At 45.3% G+C, this 20,815-nt stretch overlaps 1 protein-coding gene across 1 annotated transcript in view; it reads left to right on the forward strand.

The window, feature by feature from the left end:
- Window positions 1-20,815, forward strand: part of tcf7l2 (transcription factor 7 like 2) — a gene marked incomplete in the record, with an annotated part of 84,010 nt that overhangs the window by 12,068 nt on the left and 51,127 nt on the right. Inside the window, 1 exon segment of the mRNA XM_062413894.1 lies at window positions 18,769-18,870. Coding sequence (XP_062269878.1) covers window positions 18,769-18,870 — 102 coding nt within the window.

Genomic DNA, 20,815 nt, shown 5'->3' on the forward strand with positions numbered 1-20,815 from the left:
TGGATAAATGCAATTATTGGGCAGACCTGGAGAGGAGAAAATCCATTTAAAGCCCGTAAAGCTAAGCAGGGGCCGTGGTTAATTCATTTGGCCAATTTACGGGTGATGTACGAGTGTCAGGGCACATTAGTCAGGCGCGGGGGAGGTCGGTGTGTTGGCTCAATGGGTTGGGTAGATGTGGGTGTGTATTTTTTTTGGGGGGGGGAGTTAGGGGACCACATATGAAGATGCTCTTTGGTTTCAGTGCAGTCTCCTTGAGACCAATGGACGCTTACTTAAGTTTTTCTTCACCCCCCCCCCCCCCCCCCCTTTGCTCTCTCAGTGGACAAAACAAATAGAGCCTGGATGTGGAAATGACAAAAAGATGCACTGAGTGGGAGGGAAGCGGGATGCGGGCTTTGCAAATGATGTGGGGAGAATGTGGCTGTGGTCCGCTGGGCACCAGCAGGTCTTGCCGTACTGAGAGCTCAATCCGGTTCCTGTCGGCACCTCCACATCCTGCGAGTTAAACAAATCCCATTTTTAAGCAGCAGTCGTGGCCACGCTGATACCGGTCATAGTAATTAGATGGTGTACAAGAAAAGATCCATAATTTGATATCTGGTTCTGATTTCAATCTGTCATTAATGATTTTTTTTTTTATGTTATTATGGAATTAGAAATGAGTGAAACATAATGCATAGGAGCAATAGGGTGTTTGCTAATGTTGATTAATCATTACAAGTTACTCTGACCCTGTTTGACTTCAATGATCACTTTGAACTCAGTGTTTCAAATTGAGTAATAAAGTAATGTTTGCCAGTGGTTGACGGTTGAAGGTATTAAGCACAATGACTCAGGCTCATCTGGGAAATCTTATTCCAGCCGCTAGCAGTCTCACCTATGTTACTGTTGGTTTGTTTTTTATGAAAGCTCCTTGCTTGCTTGCTTGATGCTCCAAGTATTTTTTTTTATATTCTGTGTTTATCTTCTCTTGAAAGGCACTGACATCAGATGGCCTCACTCTGCTTAGTCTGTTACACAGCCATTGTTTCGCTGGAGCAAAAAAACACTGGTTACACAAGCTGAGTGGTATGCAAAAACAGTGGTTAGAGCACAGCCAGGCTGGTGAGAGGCGTTGTGGGTAGCTTTGGTTTACAGCTCCAAGCCACAGCCTAAATCAGGGCAGGGTTTGCTATCAGACAGAGAGACATGAGAGGCTAAGACCTCTCTCACTATGATGCTGATTCTTTGAACGTGGTCGGGATCACACTTGAGTGCCTCTCGGTTCAGTAGATGTGGATTGCCAGTGTTGCACGCATGTTTGCAGTCTGTGTCAGAGACGGTGTGTGTGTGTTAGCATTTGTCACCTGACTGGCAGGCAGCCGCCCTCAGGAAACCAGAGTCAGTGTGAATGCCGAGGCTTGTCAAAGACAGGTGCCAGCTCTGCCGCCCATTCCTGCCATATAGCAGCTGGGGGAAGAGTGCAAGGCACACGGTCAAGTCCAGTGTGGGCCTTAGGGAGACGGCATCAGCTTGAATTCCCTGCTTGAGGGAAAGTAGGCAGGCCTCTGGCATAAGGCACAAACAAGCTATATGCGCCTGTGGCAAGCACCTTCTTGAACCACTTGGAATACCATACATTCTGTGCTCTTGTCTATGCACTTCCATACGGCTACATTATGCTCTGAAAGGAACTTTGACTTATGTTTTAGTGTGATGAACATGGAATTATGTTTAAATCTGGGAAATGTTTGGAATTTGGGGAGATGGTTAACAGAGCAACCACAAGTTCACTGTAGTGTTCATTGTTGCAGAGTATAACAAAACACTTATTTTGTATTAATTTATTTATTTTAATTAAATGTTTTTTAAAGATTTAATTCAGTTATGACTTTGATCCTCCCTCAGTGTATAATTATCAGATTCATATTTGCCTTGTTGCGGTGTCATTTGAATTCAGAAGTTCATTTACTCAGAGCAGAACCGTGTTAGGACTGCAGACTAACTGGTAACTGAATCATCGTGTGAAAATCCCCCTTCAATCCTCCTCTGGACAGGTTTTTATGTCTCAAACCTCCTACAGTACTGAGAACATTGAGGCATTAAGCAGCCGAGCAGCTTCTCTCACGAGCTGAGCAATGCCACAACTGGAAGGATGAACAGGAAACCTCCCCCCGTTCTCCCAGGGTAGTGGGGCTGTAGATGTGCCTGGGAGCCATTACTATAAGTCCTCTGAGCCTTCTGGGGAACTTCCATAGACCCACTCTTCTCACTTTCTACACTTGCCTTTGGGATCACTTTTGAGTCCTGCAATCTGAAAATCCCGAACTGTACATATGCAGATCCCGTCATCATCTTTCTGATTCGCCTGCTCACTTCTTCCCAGATGCTTGCCCACCCTCATGGGAGAACAACTGCTGCCGGCCGTCTATAGGCCAGTCAAATTCCTCACCCCGACGGGAGAAAAAAATTAAATGGAAGTTTTCTATATGCTCCCACAGATCGTTTTACATCAGTAGACGTGCCTCCCCACACAACTGTTCCCAGTTAGTGGTGAGCTGCCAGTCTTATTATGGTAACTGGTGTGAAAAATATTTTTCACTACCGCTACGTATAGTTTCATACTCTGTGGCTTAGTTGTAAAGTTAATTAAGCATTTTAACAAACGTGTTTAATCATCCTCCTCTCGTGCTTTAGAAGTAAAACATAGCATGGCCCTGGCATGGGACATTAAGTTTAAGTTTAATATGACACAGGCCCAAGTCATTTAAAGTCATGGAGACCAAAGCATTATGGTTTTAATGCTATGTCCAAGTTCCAAATTATGGTAATTGAGTTAACATTATTGTTAGACCCACATTTAGAAGTGATCTCACTCAATTCATTTGATATTAATGAGGCCAGTCAGCACAGTTATTTTGCTGTTATTTCGCTCTGCGGTTGTGTCAAATCATAAACAGGCTGAGAGAGAAGATGCCTCACCAACAGCCAATGATGAATAAATAGCAAAAACTCAGTCCTGAATTTGAGGAGAATCGTGTTCCTCCTCTGGCAAGCTTGACTGCTGGAGCTCCCCGGCCAGAGATTGAGACGCTGTGGTCTTGAGACTCTGGGAAAGTCGACCTCTAATTGTTCACAGAAGCCATTGGCAGGGGGGGGGGGGCTGAGAAATGATGAGTGAGGCAACAACAGAGATGAGACTGCTCACACTTGCCGTTCAGGTTTTTTCAGGAGCGAAGTCAAGCTCATGGGATGCTCCCAAACTGGTTGTCCTAAAAAGAGAAATAACTGCGCAAAACCAAACTTTTTTTTTTCCCTTCCCTGGCTCACTTTTAAGAGACAGACACTTTCTTCACGTTTTAAATTGGGCTTGTCATGCGGTTTCCTCAACTGGGCTGCCGGGAGCCGACTGTTTCCACATAGGCCAATGTTCTGTACCAGTTTGGGTTTTGAGAAAAATAAGGGTCTGTTTTTTCTGGCATTGATCACTGTGGTATTAAACTTCCCATTTTTTCCAAAAGCTAACACAGTCATGCGCTTGTATTCTTCACGCCTTTTTGATCTCTGTCACAGTTGCTTGGCAAGCAGCACATCTGCCTCTGTCCTAACAGTGCCCCCACCCTGTAACCTCCATCATCCAACCCCCCCCACCCCCCCCACACACACTTGTAGCACAAATCCAGCTTCTGTGGTGTTTTTTTCCTCTGTGGCATAATTTAGCAAATAACATCAATAATGATTCAATTGGGCTTAAAGTAATTGAGAAGCGTCCTGCTTGCCATCTGTCTAGTGAGATTACTACATTCTGTGTAATTAAACATGTGACCTTGTGGCCGTGGAGGGAGGTGCCAGTGGGCAGCCTCCGCTAAAGAGCCAGGCCATCTTATTTGAAGTCGGAGGGGATGCTGGCTGGGACGGGGGAGAGTTGTTGTGCGGTTTTAACAGTTTACCCCAGCTACTAAAGATAGCACAGGCTGATGTGAGTTGAGCTTAAGTGGCAGTCTCCTTTACATGGATGTGTTCTGTGTGTGTGTGTGTCTATCTCACACCAACGAACCCGTGTCAAAGCCCAAGTCGCCAAGCCTCAGTCAATTTGGTGATATGAGAGGAGCCCAGCTGAAGTCTGAGTGATCCCTGTGTGCACACAGTGTAACCAGGAGAGGATGGGAGACTCTGTGGCCAATGAGAGTACGCGTGGGTTTGAGCCGGTGGGGTCACGACGGGATGAATGGAGGGCTGCTGTTTTAACTCAGATTTTATGTGTGGTTTTGTTTGGACTCCTGAGGTTTGGTTTCTCTTGGACAGTGTCCAGAGACTACAAGGCCTGCTTCTCCTCAGCTCTCCTGCGAGGCCGTTGTGAGGAGCCCTGCAAAGCTCTGTGATTGGATTTCAGTCCTGATCTGGTTGTTTGGCGTTGTAAACAAGGTCTTAAAGACAGGGGAGACGGCGGGCTAATGAGTTTTTGTGTTGGTGGGGGTGGTTGTGTAATTTTTCAGGCTTTATCTTCCGCATCCTCTGTTGTGGTCCCACACTCCTGATCAAGAAGAGAAACCCAAATCTCTGCAGAGCTCTGATGACATACAGTACAAACACGTACACAAATCCAGAGTATGCAACTGAAAAATACAACAGTGTGGGCAGAATGGTGTCTTATAATACTTCCGTCCGGAGCTTGGAAAAGAAATCCTTCTTGTCCCCCCCCAAAACAAAAATAACCATTTTAATCACTATGGTTGTGCTATGTTGCAGCCACAGCACGGCTGGCAGGACCCGGCTGAGGTGGCACCGGCCACTGGGGCTGGGGACGAGGCCTGGGCCGGCCTCCAGGGAAATTACAGGGTGGTGTGGTGGAGGAGGAAGAGGGCAGAGGATGAAGCTTGCCTTCCACTCCCTGCTGTCAGTCCACAGAGCTACTGTTTGCAACGAGCTAGCTCCTCACTGTTTCATCTTTGCCCCCCGGAGATAATTGGGAATGTAGTGTGTGTAAACATGTTTTTTTGTTTCACCGTTACGTTCCATTGTTTCAGTCAGAAGGCCCGTGTATCCACCCAGCATGTAGGAAAGAAATACATTTTTATTCTATTTTTGAATCAGTCCACTTTTGAAATGTTCTTAAGTTTCATTTTCTGTTGTTTCTTACATTTGTATTCATCTGCTCTCTCATTAACCTCTTCAGCCTTGTTTCCACCTCCCTCTCTCCACCCAGAAATCCCTCCCTGCGCTGCCTCTCCTCTCTCAGTATGTGCTCTGATTACCTCTCCAAACTGGCAATAAGTTGATTGCTTTACAGAGATGATGTAAGCCTCTGCCCTAGGGTACATCAGGTTGGATTTCTCCCGCTTTATCTTGTAAAGCCTAAATTAACAGCTGGTTTGGTTGGAGTTCTTCTGGATCTGACTAAAGGATTAGGCTTGGTTCTCATGCGAGTCAATCCAGTTTGATTTATTGCAGGTCTATCAAAAAAGATCAATGGGAGTCCTTTTGAAAGTAAATCCTTAATCGCCCTTTGCACTTACGTGTCATCATTGTGAATTTATTTTCCTCCCGTCTATCTCTTGCTCGGTGCTTTCTCCACTTCTCACTCGCTTCTTATTCCTTCCTTACACCATTGACTTGTCTGTCTTTATATTTTTTCTTATTTCTTTCTCCTTGTACAACCCAACCAACACAATCTATGGTAGCTATTTATCTCCCGTCGATGGTATCATGGTCAATTGCCAGATAGATTTTTCTGTGTTCTCATTAGTTATCCATTGGGACCAGTCTGCCCGAAGCCTGGCTTTAGTATCCGCTGGTCGTGATCATAACCGAAATAAGACCCCACCGCTGCCACTCTTGTTTAGTCTTTTTCCAAACTTCGCTGAAATCGGGCCCAGTCTTCTCTCAACATTAGAACTTCCTCTGGCCTCTAGCAAGGTATGGTGGACATTTAGGAATTCACATGCCTTTTCTCACTTTCCAGTAAATATTTGTGAACACAAACGAAAAGGCCATGCTGGGGAAAGTGAGTATGACAGAACCCTTGGGGATGATCATGTGATATGGCTTCTTTATTTTCTGGTTCCGACAGTATAGCGCTTTTTCTTGGTTGAAACTCATTTATAATTTTTGGTTCCTCTAAATCAACAGAGCAGCCTCGAATTTCACCCTCTGATGACATGAGGCTTTTAAATCCGTGCTATTTGGTTTCGGGAGAGTGGGATGTTTGTAGAACTGATATACGGACCATGGTGACAATATTGGCAATTAGAAATTCAGAAATTATCATACAGAACAGGAAAAGACATGTCTTATTGGGATCTCAAAATCTCAAAACATATGTTAAGCCGATTCCAATGACATAATCTGAGATTTCAGTTTTCTCCCATATTGGAATACTGAACACTTCTTTTCTTGCACATTCGAGTGCACATACTTCCCTGTCAACAAAATGATATAACACTCAAGCAACACCCTTCTGCATATACTCTTCTAGACATTTGTAAAGCAACCTGGCAGCTGTTGAGAAGTGAGGGAGCGGGGCAAAGAGCTTGGTCAGGCTTATATAGTTCCGTGTACTCCAGTTCTCTCTTTCAGTAACACTTTCTCCAGTTTCTTCATCAACAGGGGTCATTATGTTACCTCCAGCACCCTGCTCAACTACTTATTTTTCCCAACTCTTTCTCCATCTCTGAATGCCACGACTTTCAAGAAACGTCTGTCTTGAAGAATGCAACCAGTGCCACCCTGATTTGTCACCAATATGTCAGCCAATGTTTTGCTGGCACGCTGTCTCTTCCTTAGGATGCTGTCATACCCAAAAGACCAGACTAGCCTAGCCATAATTTTTTCTGGACAGAGACCACCTTTTGTGGTCAGATACATTTTCGGTGAATATGCGTAGGGTGGAGGGTGGAGACGGGTTCAGGTTCGATCCATGTCAAATTCAGGTGCATCCTCCTGGCATGCTCGGTGAACTGGATGGCTGGCAGACCTGGAGTTGAGGTGTGTGTCCCTGTACTTATATATCTGCGAGGACCATAACTCGCTTTTTCATTTGGCTTTGAGGGTTAAGACTTGGTTTTAAGGTTAGGGTAAGAATAAGGTTTAGGGAAAGGCATTTAGTTTGAATGGTTAAAGTTAGGGTAAGGGGCTATGTATAATGTCAATGAGTGTCCTCACTAAGATATAAGTACAAACGTTTGTGTGTGTGTGTGTGTTGGGGGAGGAGGGGGTCGAAGGGATACGTGGGAAGGAAGGGCTTGCTTGTCAGCCAGCTGGACCTCTTAATCCTACAGCCTTGGGGAAAGGGCCTGTGTGTGTGTGTGTGTGTGTGTGTGTGTGTGTGTGTTATTCTCAGAGATTTGTCAATTTTAGCACACCTCTGCTCCACTCGTTGGCCCAGCTGAGCCCACAGTGTGTGTGTGTGTGTGTGTGTGTGCGTGTGTATGTGTGTGTGTGTGTTTGTGCTCCAGTGAGACACAACCAGGATTTCATGTGCACTGTGTTTACTGTTGTCCTTGCTTTAACGCCACACTGTATATTCATGTCGAGACGACACAGCCTCTCGCGCCCTTGATGTTTGAGGGGGTTGCCTGGGGTTGGTGTGAGGCGAAAGTGGTCCGTGATGGGGGTGAGGGCTGTCCCACGTTGCCGGTTGAGGATGGGGGGGAACAAACACCGCCAGTATCCCCCGCACCTTCCGCCCCATTCAGTCCCATCCCCTGTCTCCATGCCCAGCCCTCTCTGTGTCAAACGCATGTTCTCCTAAACTCACGTGTGTGCATTTTCAACCCGCGCTACGTCACCCTGTAAGCAAGGGGCTGGTTGCGTCATCCCCTTGTCATTCATTAGACAAAAAACATACTGTTTAGCAACATTCCATGCAAGCTCTCTCCCCCCCCCCCCCTCCCGTGCGCGCTCTCTCCTTCTTCCTGTCTCTCTCTCGGCCCCACTCTCTCTCTCTTTTGGCGTAGACTTTTGCATATATCACAGGCTGGCAGGCTAAGAGCTTGGGACTTCCCCACGCCACACTCCAAGCCTTTGATCCTTTGCTTTGGAGGTAACATCAAAAGGAGAGGCATAGAAAGGCAGCTACTACTGTGAAGTTCAATGTTCAACTTGATGGCTTGGCTGAGGGCTTTTTTTTTCCCTCCCCCTCTTCCCTCACCTCCCTCCCTCCTCCCGCTGCTCCCTCGATCCCTGCGCTGCATCCCTCAGCTGACAAAAACACACAGTTTGCAGCCAAGGGTGTTTTTGTGTGTGTGTGTGTGTGTGTGTGTGTGTGTGTGTGTGTGTGTGTGTGTGTGTGTGTGTGTGTGTGTGTGTGTGTGTGTGTGTGTGTGTGTGTGTGTGTGTGTGTGTGTGTGTGTGTGTGTGTGTGTGTGTGTGTGTGTGTGTGTGTGTGTGTGTGTGTGTGTGTGTGTGTGTATGTGTGTGAGCGCCTTTGACCTCACCTCCATATAACCTATCTGGAATAAAACAAGACCTCCTCCCCGTAGAAACTCAGATATACAGATGGCGTACACAAAGATTCAGTCGTTTCTTTTTTTGACGGTGTTGTAAAAGGTGCAGTTCCAGTGCCCAGCCCTTTCCATCCCTTTTCCCTCCTGGTGGATACCATGCAGCATCCTATATTGCAGCTGGTTGCATCAATGCCAAGCCAGGCCCCGTTGCCGCAGCGGTGCTAGATAGGTTAGCTGGAGGAAAGGGGTATCACACCATATTGTTTTTGTGCACGCTCTCTCTCTGTGTTTGAATAATCCATCCATCCTCTCAACATCACTTCTTCTGAATGTTAGAAAAAGAGAAGAAACGCTCACAAAGGCAGAACGACCTTCTCCTGGCTTTGGTTGCTGTGTTGACACGGGGAACATAAAGTATGCATTAATTTGTTCTCAGGAAAACAAACAAATCTCATAATGAGCGTCTCAACTGAGTTTATAATGCAAACTCCGAAATTAAGCAAGTATCAGATGAAACTGGTCATTCTAGGTCAAAGCCAGGTTTTTCCGTGGTATAGTCAACCGTATTTAAATGACACAGACTTCTGCGATGCAGAAAGCTGAGGTGCTCCACTAAATGCTTTTTCGTCTTTTATGAGCTTCCCTGTCTGACTGTGCCAATTAGCAAAGGCGTGTGGCCTGCTTTTTCTTCTCCTCTTTTTTCTTCTTGCTCCAACTCTGTTTCTAGATAGACGCTTGCACCGCGCACACACACACAGGCACACACGGCAGTACACACACCAAGCACACGTTTCACGTTTGGTGTATCATTAGCTTAGTGTGCGGGGAGGCGTGCGAGCCCGGGCTCTCTCCTGCCTTATCTCCATGTCAATCACAGCGTGTGTGTGAACATCAGTTGTAATGATCTCCATCCAGCCTGTCGGTGCGTGTTAGCGCCTGGCTTCCTTCGCCCCCGGAGCAAGCCGTTCCCTAGCTAATAGATGCAAAATTAAGCTGATCAATAGATGGCCTCAGCTCATTATTGACATGTTATTGCAGTGTGGGATTTTTGTCCAGGGGTTTTATAGAGAGCTGGATGCAAGGCAGCAGGAGCAACCAAAAAAATACAGTTAGTCAAAATGCTCAGGCCACTTTAGTTCAATTTTGCAATGATATTGTTTTGAGATAACTTTCTCAGTCACGTGCATGCAGAACAGATACACACAGCTCTATTTAAATTTCATGTCTTATTGGAAGAGTAATCATCTGCTCAGTGGTAGGAAATGAGATGGAGACTTTGTAAAACGGCGTATTAAAGATTCATCAATAATTGGCATGTGTGGCTGTTTGTGTTGCGGGGGTGAGTGTGTGGGGTGTGCGTCTCTTATGGATGGATCACTATGTGATTGAGCTAAGTGGTAATTAACCATGAGAGAGGTGTGTGTGTCTTTTTTTTTTAAGCCTGTGCTTGCAGTTGCATGTGTACAAGCACGAAGCCGCTTACGGTGCTGTGTGTCAGGGAAGGTGGGGAGGGTACCGTGGAGGGTGCATCAGTGACAGAGCTGATTGGGAGGTGGCGGCTGGGGTAACGTGGTCAGATTAGGGTGGGACAGGAGCGGTGGGGGTGTTGGCACCCACTCTGGCTCGAGCCACAACGATGCCTCCCCTGACCTTCCTCAGGTCTTATTGTCATGGAAGCATCTCCAATTTTAATGAGCTCCAATAACCAAGCCCTTATTACTTATTTATTCATTAAGCTACCGTGGCAAAGCGGCAGTACCCTGCTGTGTGAGTGTGCATGTAATTGCCCGTGTGAGATTTATTCTTTCCCTCTTCCTTGCTTGAAATCATAGCAAAGACTGTTTCGTAACAGCAATCATTGGTTGGGTAAAAGCAAATTCAACCTAATACAGATGAGCCCCCTCGGATGGGTTACAAATCTATCACCTGAAACAATATTTGAGATTTGTTTTGAAAGCTTTAAAATTCTGGGCTTTAGGCTTGCTAAGGGAGAAGGCCTCATGAATATAGAGGTCGAACTGCTTCAAGGTGTATGTGCAAGTACGAAAGAGAAACCCAACAGACTGAGTGTTTGTTGGTTTCATGTGATGCTTTTGTGAAGATTAATTGCCTGTTGGTATTTGTGTGTGATGCCTCCGACTTTATGCTATCTGATTGATGAATATGCGTAGGTGGAATTGTGTGATAGCGTGTAGTGATTTCTGAATATCGGAAGTCTCTGTGAAGCCTGTGAGTGTACACACTCTCTCCCTCTGAGGCATGTTTCATAGCTTCCTTATATCCAGTCTACCGTTTAACTAATTCATAGTGAACTCTCGCAGAACAAAACCAGACGCCCAACATCAAGGGCAGCGTTCAGCTCTCCTCCAGCACAATACCAAATACAGCGTTCACCGGCAGAACGTGGGCGCTGCAATCAGCCGACTTCTCTCCCTCAGCAAAGCTCATCTGCCTTTCACCTTTTTAACTTTACCCTAACCCTGCTCCCTGCAAGCAATGGTAAGCGTGTTGTGAGAGTATGAGTTGCCCAACCTCTTCTCCTCCCAGCCTCTGGTCTGGCCTTGCATATGGGGCTCAGACACACCTAGGCCCGCAGACGTGCCTGTTCACCCCCATGTAGCCTGTAAGTAGGTCAGTGTGTACGTGTCTCCAGCCAGGGAAGTCCTGGACCTGATCTTTGCCCTGTCAATCCAGCAGCCTACTTCCGCTAGGATATGTGGCTCACCTACTGATTACCGTCAGTAATGCACAGAATATCAGAATGCACACAGTACAGTAAATAAGTGAAGTGCGTTGACAAAAACTTGATTTTTTTGTCTTAACCTTTACGATGTTTCACCCTTCATTTAACTGGTAAGTGGCAAAACATCCTTGTGACAAAACCAGTAAATCCAGTTGTCTTTGACTCAGCACATGTATCCTGTTACTTGGGTTACTGAAAGTATTCATGCAAAGCAACAACATAATACAAACATGCATTTTTAAAGCAACATAAACCTTGTGACAACAAAAGTGTGATTTCTTAAAATTGTTAAAATGTTTACTTTGAATGACAGGTGAACTTTAGTGGTTTAAGGTCAAGGTCAGTGTGAACTCACACAACTTAGGCATACATCCAAAAGGCGGTAATTGTAGTTGTAGCCTTTGCAGCTTGAGCACAAAATCAAAGAATGAAAAATAACCACACTAGGGAGTTATTGACTTGTAATCCCACTTAAATTAACTATAATTGTAGTCTTAATGTGAGTATCTAAGATGGATTGATTAGGCTGTAAATATTACCATTGCAGTAATCCTAGCTTCCAGCTGCATAACAATTAACCCACTTTGTTTATTATGGAAGTCAAAGAAATCGCCTATGAGTCCAAATCGTATTGTTGACTGAATAAAGGAAGAGAAGAAAAGAGGGATAATCATTCACAGAGAAGAGCAGCCAGTGCAGCTCTGTGAAGCAGGAGAAACACCTTAAAGCAGAGGCATTCTGCAGCAGAGCCTGATGCTAAAGGTGCCAGAGCGCCTGTTCATTAGCAAGGCTGATGGAAGACTAGCCAGCCCCTGCTGGCCTTCACCCTCCCTGCCACTATTTATAGAGCAGCCAAGAGATACTCTTAATGACACAGGGAGAGGGACAGTGGGTACGGGGGGAGGGGGTGCAAAAGTCAGAATTGTATGGTGTTTACTTTCTGAGCCTTGTTTAGAAGCTGGTGTGTTTTGGACTGCAATCATGTCACCCTCACACTTCCTTTGAGAATGCTGCCGTGTATGTGCATTCAGGTGTAATCGCTGCCAGAGTCTGTCATCATCCAATCACTTTAATTATAGGTAGTGAGCTGTGTTTTTGCTTAACTTAGGTCTAGTGAGCAATTTCGGTTCTGCGATTGTTGTCAAAAAACTTGTGTCGGCTATGTGTTGCGCAACCGTTTAAAACTTTCCGGTCAATCAGCTGCTGTTTGAACAGCACATTTGTCCACACCTGCTATGCAAACAGTGTCAGAGCAAAGCCACACTCATGAACCAGTGTTTAAATGAGCGGAACTAACTTCCAGAACAGGCCAGATAAAAGTCAAGTGTTCATGGAAATAAGACACCAAACCACATATTTTTCCAAGCCAAGCAATTCTCTCTCTTTTTAATAATCACTTTCTGAGATGTCTTCAACATCAGTATTTCATAAGCCAGTTTCTTCAGCCTCCTTTTTAAGGGTGAGTAAAGTCTGGGTTTCGTAGAGAGGATGAAGAGGTCATGTGCACATGCTCTGTGTGGAAGAAAGGCTTACATGAGACTGTCAGGGTGAGTTTTTCAGCAAGAAAGAGTGAGAAGGGGAGTTTGAGGTGGAGGTGGAGATTGTTGGCAAACGGGGTAAGGGTAGGAGGTGCGGAGGGGAGGTTTTGGATCAGGTCGGCTGCCTCAATGCTGTCAGGGCCAGTGGAACCCCCTAGGTGTTCTGGCTTTAGAGTAAATATGGGCCCAGCGGACCCCTTCCTGCCCCAGGGCACACAAACCCCAGGCCTTCCCACATTCCACTTTTATTTTCCTGGTTGCAAAATGCCCCTGGCTATCAGAGCAGGTGGGGTGTTTTTTTTTTCTTTTTTATATTTACTCATAAAATGTGCATTAGTAGAATCAAAGCAGCCATGATGGGCCCTCTGGTGTCTGCTAACTTTCTTCCAGTTTTGTCGAGAAATTCTTTGGCTACTTCCATTCACTTGTGGTAAACAAACCAAATCCATTTGTTTACACTGAACTCTTCCAACAGACACAACAACGTATCACATGTCTTAGTGGGCTGGTGGCTTTTATTATTAGTATTGTTTTTCACCAAGGGAATTTCAAAGGGTCTGTGTTGCATTAAGCATCTCCCTCCCTCAATTACAGAAAATTACCGTCCCCTCCTCAACAAATTATGTGCTTGTACAACCACGTGTTGACTTCTTCTCTTGCACCTGTGAGTGAGGACAAAGACTGCAGGCAATATCCGCAACAGATCGAGACAATATGCTCGGCTCTCGTTTTTTAAAGAGATAAAATTGTAGTCAAACTGGACGAACTAATCTCTTAAGCTCTGTGCAGTTTTCTTGCAGAGCTTTGAATGGGCTCCTTTTACTAGCCTTGATCATTTCAGCCTTAAATAAAGCTCTTTATAGTAGCAGTCTGATTGGTTTAATCTGCAAGCTGTCAATCCCATCTCTGAGCACACTCCCAGAGGAGCTGCCGGGTCTGTCGACCACAGGATGTACAAATATGGGTGAGCATTGTTGTTCAGGTGTGCATATGTAAGTACATGTACAGTATGTTTGGGGGGAGGGGGATCACTGTGAATGTACATATGCTATCTGTGCAAGTAAAGCTATGTCATATCGGTGATATGAGGAGGCCACAGATGGGCTAAAGATCTGCTAGACTCTGTAGAACAACACCCAGCATCCATATGCTGACTTTAAACCCAAGCTGCTATCTGTCTGTCTCCCCTTGCTTGAACTGCCTCACATGGCTGGGATGCTTGATGGAGCCCCAGTGGTCCTCATCATCTGTGGTCCCTGGTCCCTTGTTGGAAAGGGGACCAGTGTTTGGGAGCCATATTGGCACATAAGGAGCCCTGTTTGTTTGATTGGTGCGAAGCCCTCTGCTCTTAATCCAAAACAAAATGAACAAGCTGTGTGGTGGCTGCTGCTCCAGCAGCCAGGCCGCATGTGATAAATACATCAGATGGGGGATTGATGGAAGGAGGAGCTGGTTGTTGACCAGAAATGAGCAGAACAATCCTGCACTTTCCGTGTCGGTCGTTCACACTAAAACATTTATGTGCAAAACTTCTCCCAGTTTTTTTGTCAATAGCATGTATTGACGTTTGGTTAATGTTTGATGGGATGTGGAAAAAATGGTTTATTTTGGAAGATCAGAGTCTAGCAGCAGTACCAGGAAGTAGTGTTTTAGGTCAAATTGCTTTTGTTGCTGCTTGTTGAATTAGTAACAACAGTTGTGGAAAGCTAGTGTGTGGACTTGTGAGGATGATGTGTGAGTGCTCGGGATTGCCCTTCCATTTGTCTTCAACCTGCTTCTCCTGTGACACCTGGACCCCGGCCCCAGCTTCTTTTTTTTTACTTCGTTGACAGTTGGTGTGGACCTCGGTTAACACTGGCTCATAACAAGCCAAACCCTGGTGCAGCAGGAGTCACTCATGTATGGGCGAGTGGTCCAGCATGCAAGAAGGAAGTGCCATGCTCTGAAATAGTATAATAAAGAAACGTGATTAAGCAACTTTGATATTAATTAATCAATGGATAATTAACGATCAATTAATGTATTAAATCATGAATGTTGGCAATGGCTTATATTTGGGATCTTTTTATTTGCATAGGCCTACTGATTCTATAGACAAATCAAAGTGGACAAAATAATCAATAATAAAACTAATAATTGTTTTAGCCCTTGCAAACAGCCCCCACCGACAACCCCCTCCATGTGCTTGGGAACGCAGTAGTTTACAGAGAAATCAGGACAGTGAGAGTGAGTTCATCCCTCTGTAAGGATTTAGAGGACTCCCTTGTCTTTCACTTCATCAGAGACAATTGAGTCATTCAGCTCCCATTGTGGGACTGGCCAGGCGAGGAGGGGCGCAGGGTTGGGGAAGAGAACGGAGCAGGGGGGAGAAGAAGGAGAAGCCGTCTGCCACACAACTGGGTGCCGGAGCTCAACCACTGGGTGGCTCTTCCAGGGTGGGTCTGTCAAGGGGGGCTGGTTAGTGTTTGTGTGTGTGGGAGGGGGGGCAGGAAGAGTTACGGAGGGGAAGAGAGAGTTATCCTGGAACTCCAGAGCAATTTGTCACATTGGAATGGCTCTTGAGTTACCCGGGGGGCCCCCTCATAGCAGGAGAGTTTTCAGGTCGCAGAGTGGGGAAGAGGGAGGGGCTTTGAGCAGTGGAGAAGGGTCAGAGGCCATGGGCCTACTCAAGCCCAGGCGGTGTGTCCGTTAGCAAGGCAGACGGGAGGGTGGAGGGAACGCGAGAACCAGAAAGAGGAAGGAGGCCAAGAAGGGGGTGGTCGGAAAGCCAAGAGCTTGCCAGGGCTCCGTTTTCCTTGGCATGCTTGTAAAACCTGCTGGAGAGATTAGTGTGTGAGAACATTTGCAATAGCAGGGCTGAAGAGGAGCCACTTGTCAGGGCATGCGCTCCGGCACCCTCCCTCTCTCTGCAGTCTTTCAAAAGTCTCTCTACCCCGTTGCCACAGTCAGGGGTGTCACCTTCACGCTCTTTACCCACCTCCTCAGAATGTCCTCTCGACCCCTCTGCCAGCTGCAGCTGTGTCTGAATATTTGCATGTGTGAGCATGTGTGCACATGCAATGGCAGGACTTTCTCATGGACTACATTCACAACCCCCCCCCCCCCCCCCAACCCCCACTAGTCTTCAGCACTGGTTCCTCAGGTGCCAATGAACACCGTCTTAAATTACTAGCTCATACATGACAGCGGCACTGTCACCCCAGTCCTCCTCTTTTACTGTTACAACACGGCCCCCCTCTCCTCCTCCCCCTCGTGCCCCTTCAAGGCAATTAATATCCAGTGTGGGGGGTCCATAAAAAACCCACAAGACCTCAACTCTGGAGTTTTTACAACCTTTCCTTTTTCCACTCTCAGGACACACAAACAAGCATAAACAAACCCAGTTTTTTTAGCAGTAAAAGCCGACTTGGGGTCATAAATGAGTGGTAGCGGTGGAGAAAGACCAGGCAGCAAGCAGATTTTTTTTTCTTGCAGGGGCTGTAACCGAGGACAAGGAGTCAATAACTACCTCCAGCGTCTACCACTGGCAGGCACCCCACAGTGAACTTTTCGCTAATTACCACTGATTTAGACACAGTCTCAGGAAGGGTCGCGACATGCTCACTCTCTGACCAGCACTGACACACACAAACACACACAACCACACACGCAATCACACATACACATGCACACTCAGAGATGCATACTAACTAGTGGTCACCCTTGCTGGATGGCAGCACAAAGAGATTAAATAAATGGACCTGCATCTCCATACAAGAGATGTCTCCATAGGGAGATATAAAGACTGTTTTATAGGACCGGACCATGGGTTGCATTGAGTGGTTGCTATTTCTGACAGAGCAAAACTTTTGTTAGGTTTAAGGTCCTTTCCAAATGTTTCTAGACCCTCCACCTCTTAGAGCTGAAGCTATTCCAACGGCCTCAGATTTGAAACAGCTGCTGTGACCTCTTTCCCCTCAAACTGGGTGGCTGTGACATTGATAAGCAGATTTTGGACCACATACATGCATGAAGGTCAATATCAAGCAGGATATTATTCGCAATATTTTCCATTTGAATGCTTTTTAAATTTATTTGTCATGTTTTATTATGGTCAAATTAATGGAAGACGATGAGAGCTTTTCCCTGCTCATCTCAAAAGGTATAACGCTGACCATTTTAGGTAAAACAGTCCACCCGGCATTAAATAAAAAAAGTACTCCACCCAGTTTATAACAGACAGATGTTTCTCATGAGCCTTGTTTCTGCTTATCTGTTTTTACTCTGCTTACGTGTGTGTGATTGAGAGGGAGGGACAAAGCCGCTGAATTAGACATGGTATCAGGAAGGGTCACCACACGCTCTCTGACGAGCACTACACAAACACACACTCTGGACATTCATACAAATACATATACCTGCACCTCCATATAGAAGATTTTTAGAAATTTCCCTCAGCACTTCTGAGACAGTGTTAGAGGACTGGACCATGGTTGAACCGAGTGGTTGTAATTCATAACACACCCAGTGCCAAAATTTTGATCCTAGGCTCTGGGCCAATAGTTATGGTGAGATGATTATGAAATGTTACAGGATAGCATGAAACTCTTTGGTTTTATTTCATGTAATACAGTTTATACCTGTCAGACAGGATCTTGAAGTGAAACAACAAGGGGATCACATGCATAGATCCAAGTCCAAGTACATTAATACTGGATTTACCCCCTTTACCCTTTTTTAAAAACATTGAATTTGCTTTGGAGATATATGTGGCAACAACGGTTAGCTTCCTCTGTGTTAACTAGCCAGAACCAATGCTTGCTCTTATTTGTGTTCCGCTTCTTTTGTTTGAAATCGTCCACTCCTTTTATTGTCAAAATGGGGATTTCATTTGGATTTATGCATTTTTGAAACTGCTATCCGCTATCTACGTGTTGTACTCCCAAGCTGGAGGCGTGGAGCAAATGGTTTTTCCAAAGGTCTTTGGTTTTACCCCATTTATAGCAGTTGCCCCTGATATTAAGTTCCACACAAGTTTGTCCTTTCCATATTTTTCTAGACCCTTCACCTCTTAGAGCCGAAGCTATTCCAAAGGCCTCCGAGTTGAAACAGCTGCTGTGACCTCTTTCCCCTCAAACTGGGTGGCTGTGACATTGATAAGCAGAGTTTGGACCACATACTGTATGAAGGTCAACACTTGGCTGTCAGTGACTAAACCCACAGAGAATTTGCTCAATGGCCACTGAGTATTTTTATTATTTGTCATGTTTTATTATGGTTGGATACTCCAAGAAGAATTCAAGAGCCCTTTCTGTTCCTTTTAAGCCGGTACAAAGTAAATCCTTTTTTGTTCGAACAGTCAACACAGCACATGTCATCAAATAAAAAAAAAAAAACTCCACCCAGTTTATAACAGACAGATGTTTCTCATGACCCTTGTTTTCTGCTTATCTGTTCTCCTGTGCTTATGTGTGTGAGAGAGAGGGTGGAGAAAAAGAAAGAGAGAGACTTCCGATAGGGGCCAAGTCAATCATTTATGGGGCAATCAGGAGTTTAGCCTCAGAGAAGCGTGGTGAGACGCCACGCTTTAACCTCTTTATGGGCTCCAATAAAACTGTGACAACAGTCATATTCATGACATTAGGTCATCTTAAAGCTGTAAGCTCCCTACAGTACTACCCTGAGCCGCTGCCCCCTCCCCCAGCTCTGAATCAGTGACCTAATGAAATCCACTCCCCAGCCACTTTAGAAAAAACCAAAATAGTTATTTTTACTTCACTGTGAATGAGCCTGGTTCCTTAAACAGTTTCTTGTATATTTATGGGGAAATAATGTGTCATTTACACAACCATAGTGTGTCCTCCTGCTGGACTTGGCAATCTTCATCCCATCCACCACCCGGCGTAAGATCTTTCTTTGCTTTTCCATGTTTTTGAGTCTCCATACCCATACACCCCCGTCAAGAAATGTTGTCTCCCTTTTTTTGTCTTACTTTTAATTTGTTCTTTTTGGTTTTTGCTTTCTGCATTGTTAACAAGTTTTGTTTTCTTTCTTTCCATTCTGTTTCCTTTCTACCATTCAGTACCTACAGATGAAATGGCCCCTGCTAGATGTTCAACAAGGAGGTCTTCAAAGTAGACAAGCACTTAAAGATGCCAGGTCCCCGTCACCGGCACACATCGTTGTAAGTAACACTCCGCTCGGTACTTTTCCTCTTTCACCAGCTCTTCTATCCTTGTTCATGACAGAGAGAAAACAAACAAACCCTTCTCTACTTCTTTCATCCATCCTGGAAACGTCTTCAGGGTTAAGGCCCTTCCCTTTTCCCCGTGAATGGATGTTGTAATAGGAAAAATGCACACTTGTATGCATTTACCCTTAAATCACAGTCACTAACAAGCTCCAGTCATGTTTTATGTCAACTTCTTGCTTTAGATGTGCAAATTTTGAGAATGAAAGTTTTTGTATCTTGCAGAAAGTAGAGTTTTTGTCTATTAATGATCAGGAGGTCAATGGTGCAGGGGGCTGCCATTGTGGCAGGTGGAGCAGTTATCTTTGGACGGCCATGTCGCCTCTAATCCCAGAGTCAATGATAACTCCCAGCTCAGAGCTAATGCTGGAATGCCATGGGATTGTCTTTGAGGAAAGTGTGGGTGTTCCTTCAGCATTGAATAGCCTATCCATGGAGTTGGAGGAGTACTCTGGCAGGAGAGTCGGCTGGACATCCATAGGGGCATAAGCAGCGCATACACGTAACGGAGCGTCCACCCCAGGCATGTCAATATCTAAGAGGATAGCAGCAGCTCTAGAAGGAACACTTGAATATGAACTTAGCAGTTAGCCACGGGCATAAAGTTTTCACGAGGTCAGCAGAAAGGTTGAACATGGGTAGGTGTGCGTATGTGGTCACGGGGTTAGCGAGCGCAGGAAAATCAATGAGTGTGGGGACTGAGCAGAATTAATGAGGTGACCACGAATGCCCTCGGCCATTATTGGCACAGTTGCTACTTTTGTCTTGGAGTCGTGCATCGTCTACATATTGTTCTGAAAATGATAATTTGAAGAGCGCCTAACGATTTTAGATGGAGGAGCCTTCCGACTTTGTGTGCTCATGAATACTGTAACTCCAGTGGTGAAAGTGCAGCGCTGGAGATGATAATACACAGCTGACCCTTTTTTGTTTACGTACTCGGTACATCAGCAGACAGTGGTTAATTGACATCATGGCTCCAGAGCTCTCAGAAAAAGTAGTTACGATTTTTACAGCGAAGAATTACTCTATCAAGAAAAAGCATATCCCTGAGTCACATTTGACATTTGATCAGCTCAGACGCTTTCATGGTCGGAACAAATGAAACAAAGAAAACAGTTACTCAAAAGTTGGCGAGCCGAAGCCTCCTTGCTATTTTGTCCATTTAATTTAAGCACATCTCAAAATAGCAGGAGTCGACAAGGTTGTTTATTCCAAACAGAAACCTTGTCAAAAGTTGTGTTTAAGACAAAGCGTGAGCGTTGACAAGTGTTATTCTGAACAAAACAAGCCCAGCTAAAGCCCTCCTTATCTTCCCCTGTGATGCTGCTGTTATTTTTATACCGAAGAGTTCAGGGGCCTCTTCGTACTCTGTTATTTTAGGAGACGCTGAAAAAGTCCCAGCTCCTATGAAGTCATTAAACTGGTTGTAGGAAGCAAAAGCTGCAGGTAAATACTTGAGGTTTATCCTGCTATGAGTCATGTGGCTGTAAATACTCTCTTCCATCGAACCTCTTGTTACGCGATTCAGTCTTCAAGGAAGTTTTGGAGCAAAAGTTAAGTGTTATGGCTGCAGATGCAACTTTAGAACGCACTAGTAATGTCATCACCCATTTTTATATTCCTCTCTGTTGTTATAGATAATATTTGTTTTGATTACTTAAAGATGCCTTGGGAGGTAAAGGAACTGTAGCTATAACAACGTACTCTTCAATGTTATTTTTGAGACAGAAACGTAAGGAAGTGCTTGTAACAATGTACACGGACAGTTGAAATGCAAACAGTGAAGCTCACAGCCTTACAGGCTCGGAACAAACAGGCGGCACCAGCTCAACTCAACTCAAAACAAAACAAAACTGGCTACAGGGCGAAAAACAGA

Source organism: Platichthys flesus, chromosome 20, assembly GCF_949316205.1.
Source record: "Platichthys flesus chromosome 20, fPlaFle2.1, whole genome shotgun sequence".
In the NCBI taxonomy this organism is placed as follows: Eukaryota; Metazoa; Chordata; class Actinopteri; order Pleuronectiformes; family Pleuronectidae; genus Platichthys; species Platichthys flesus.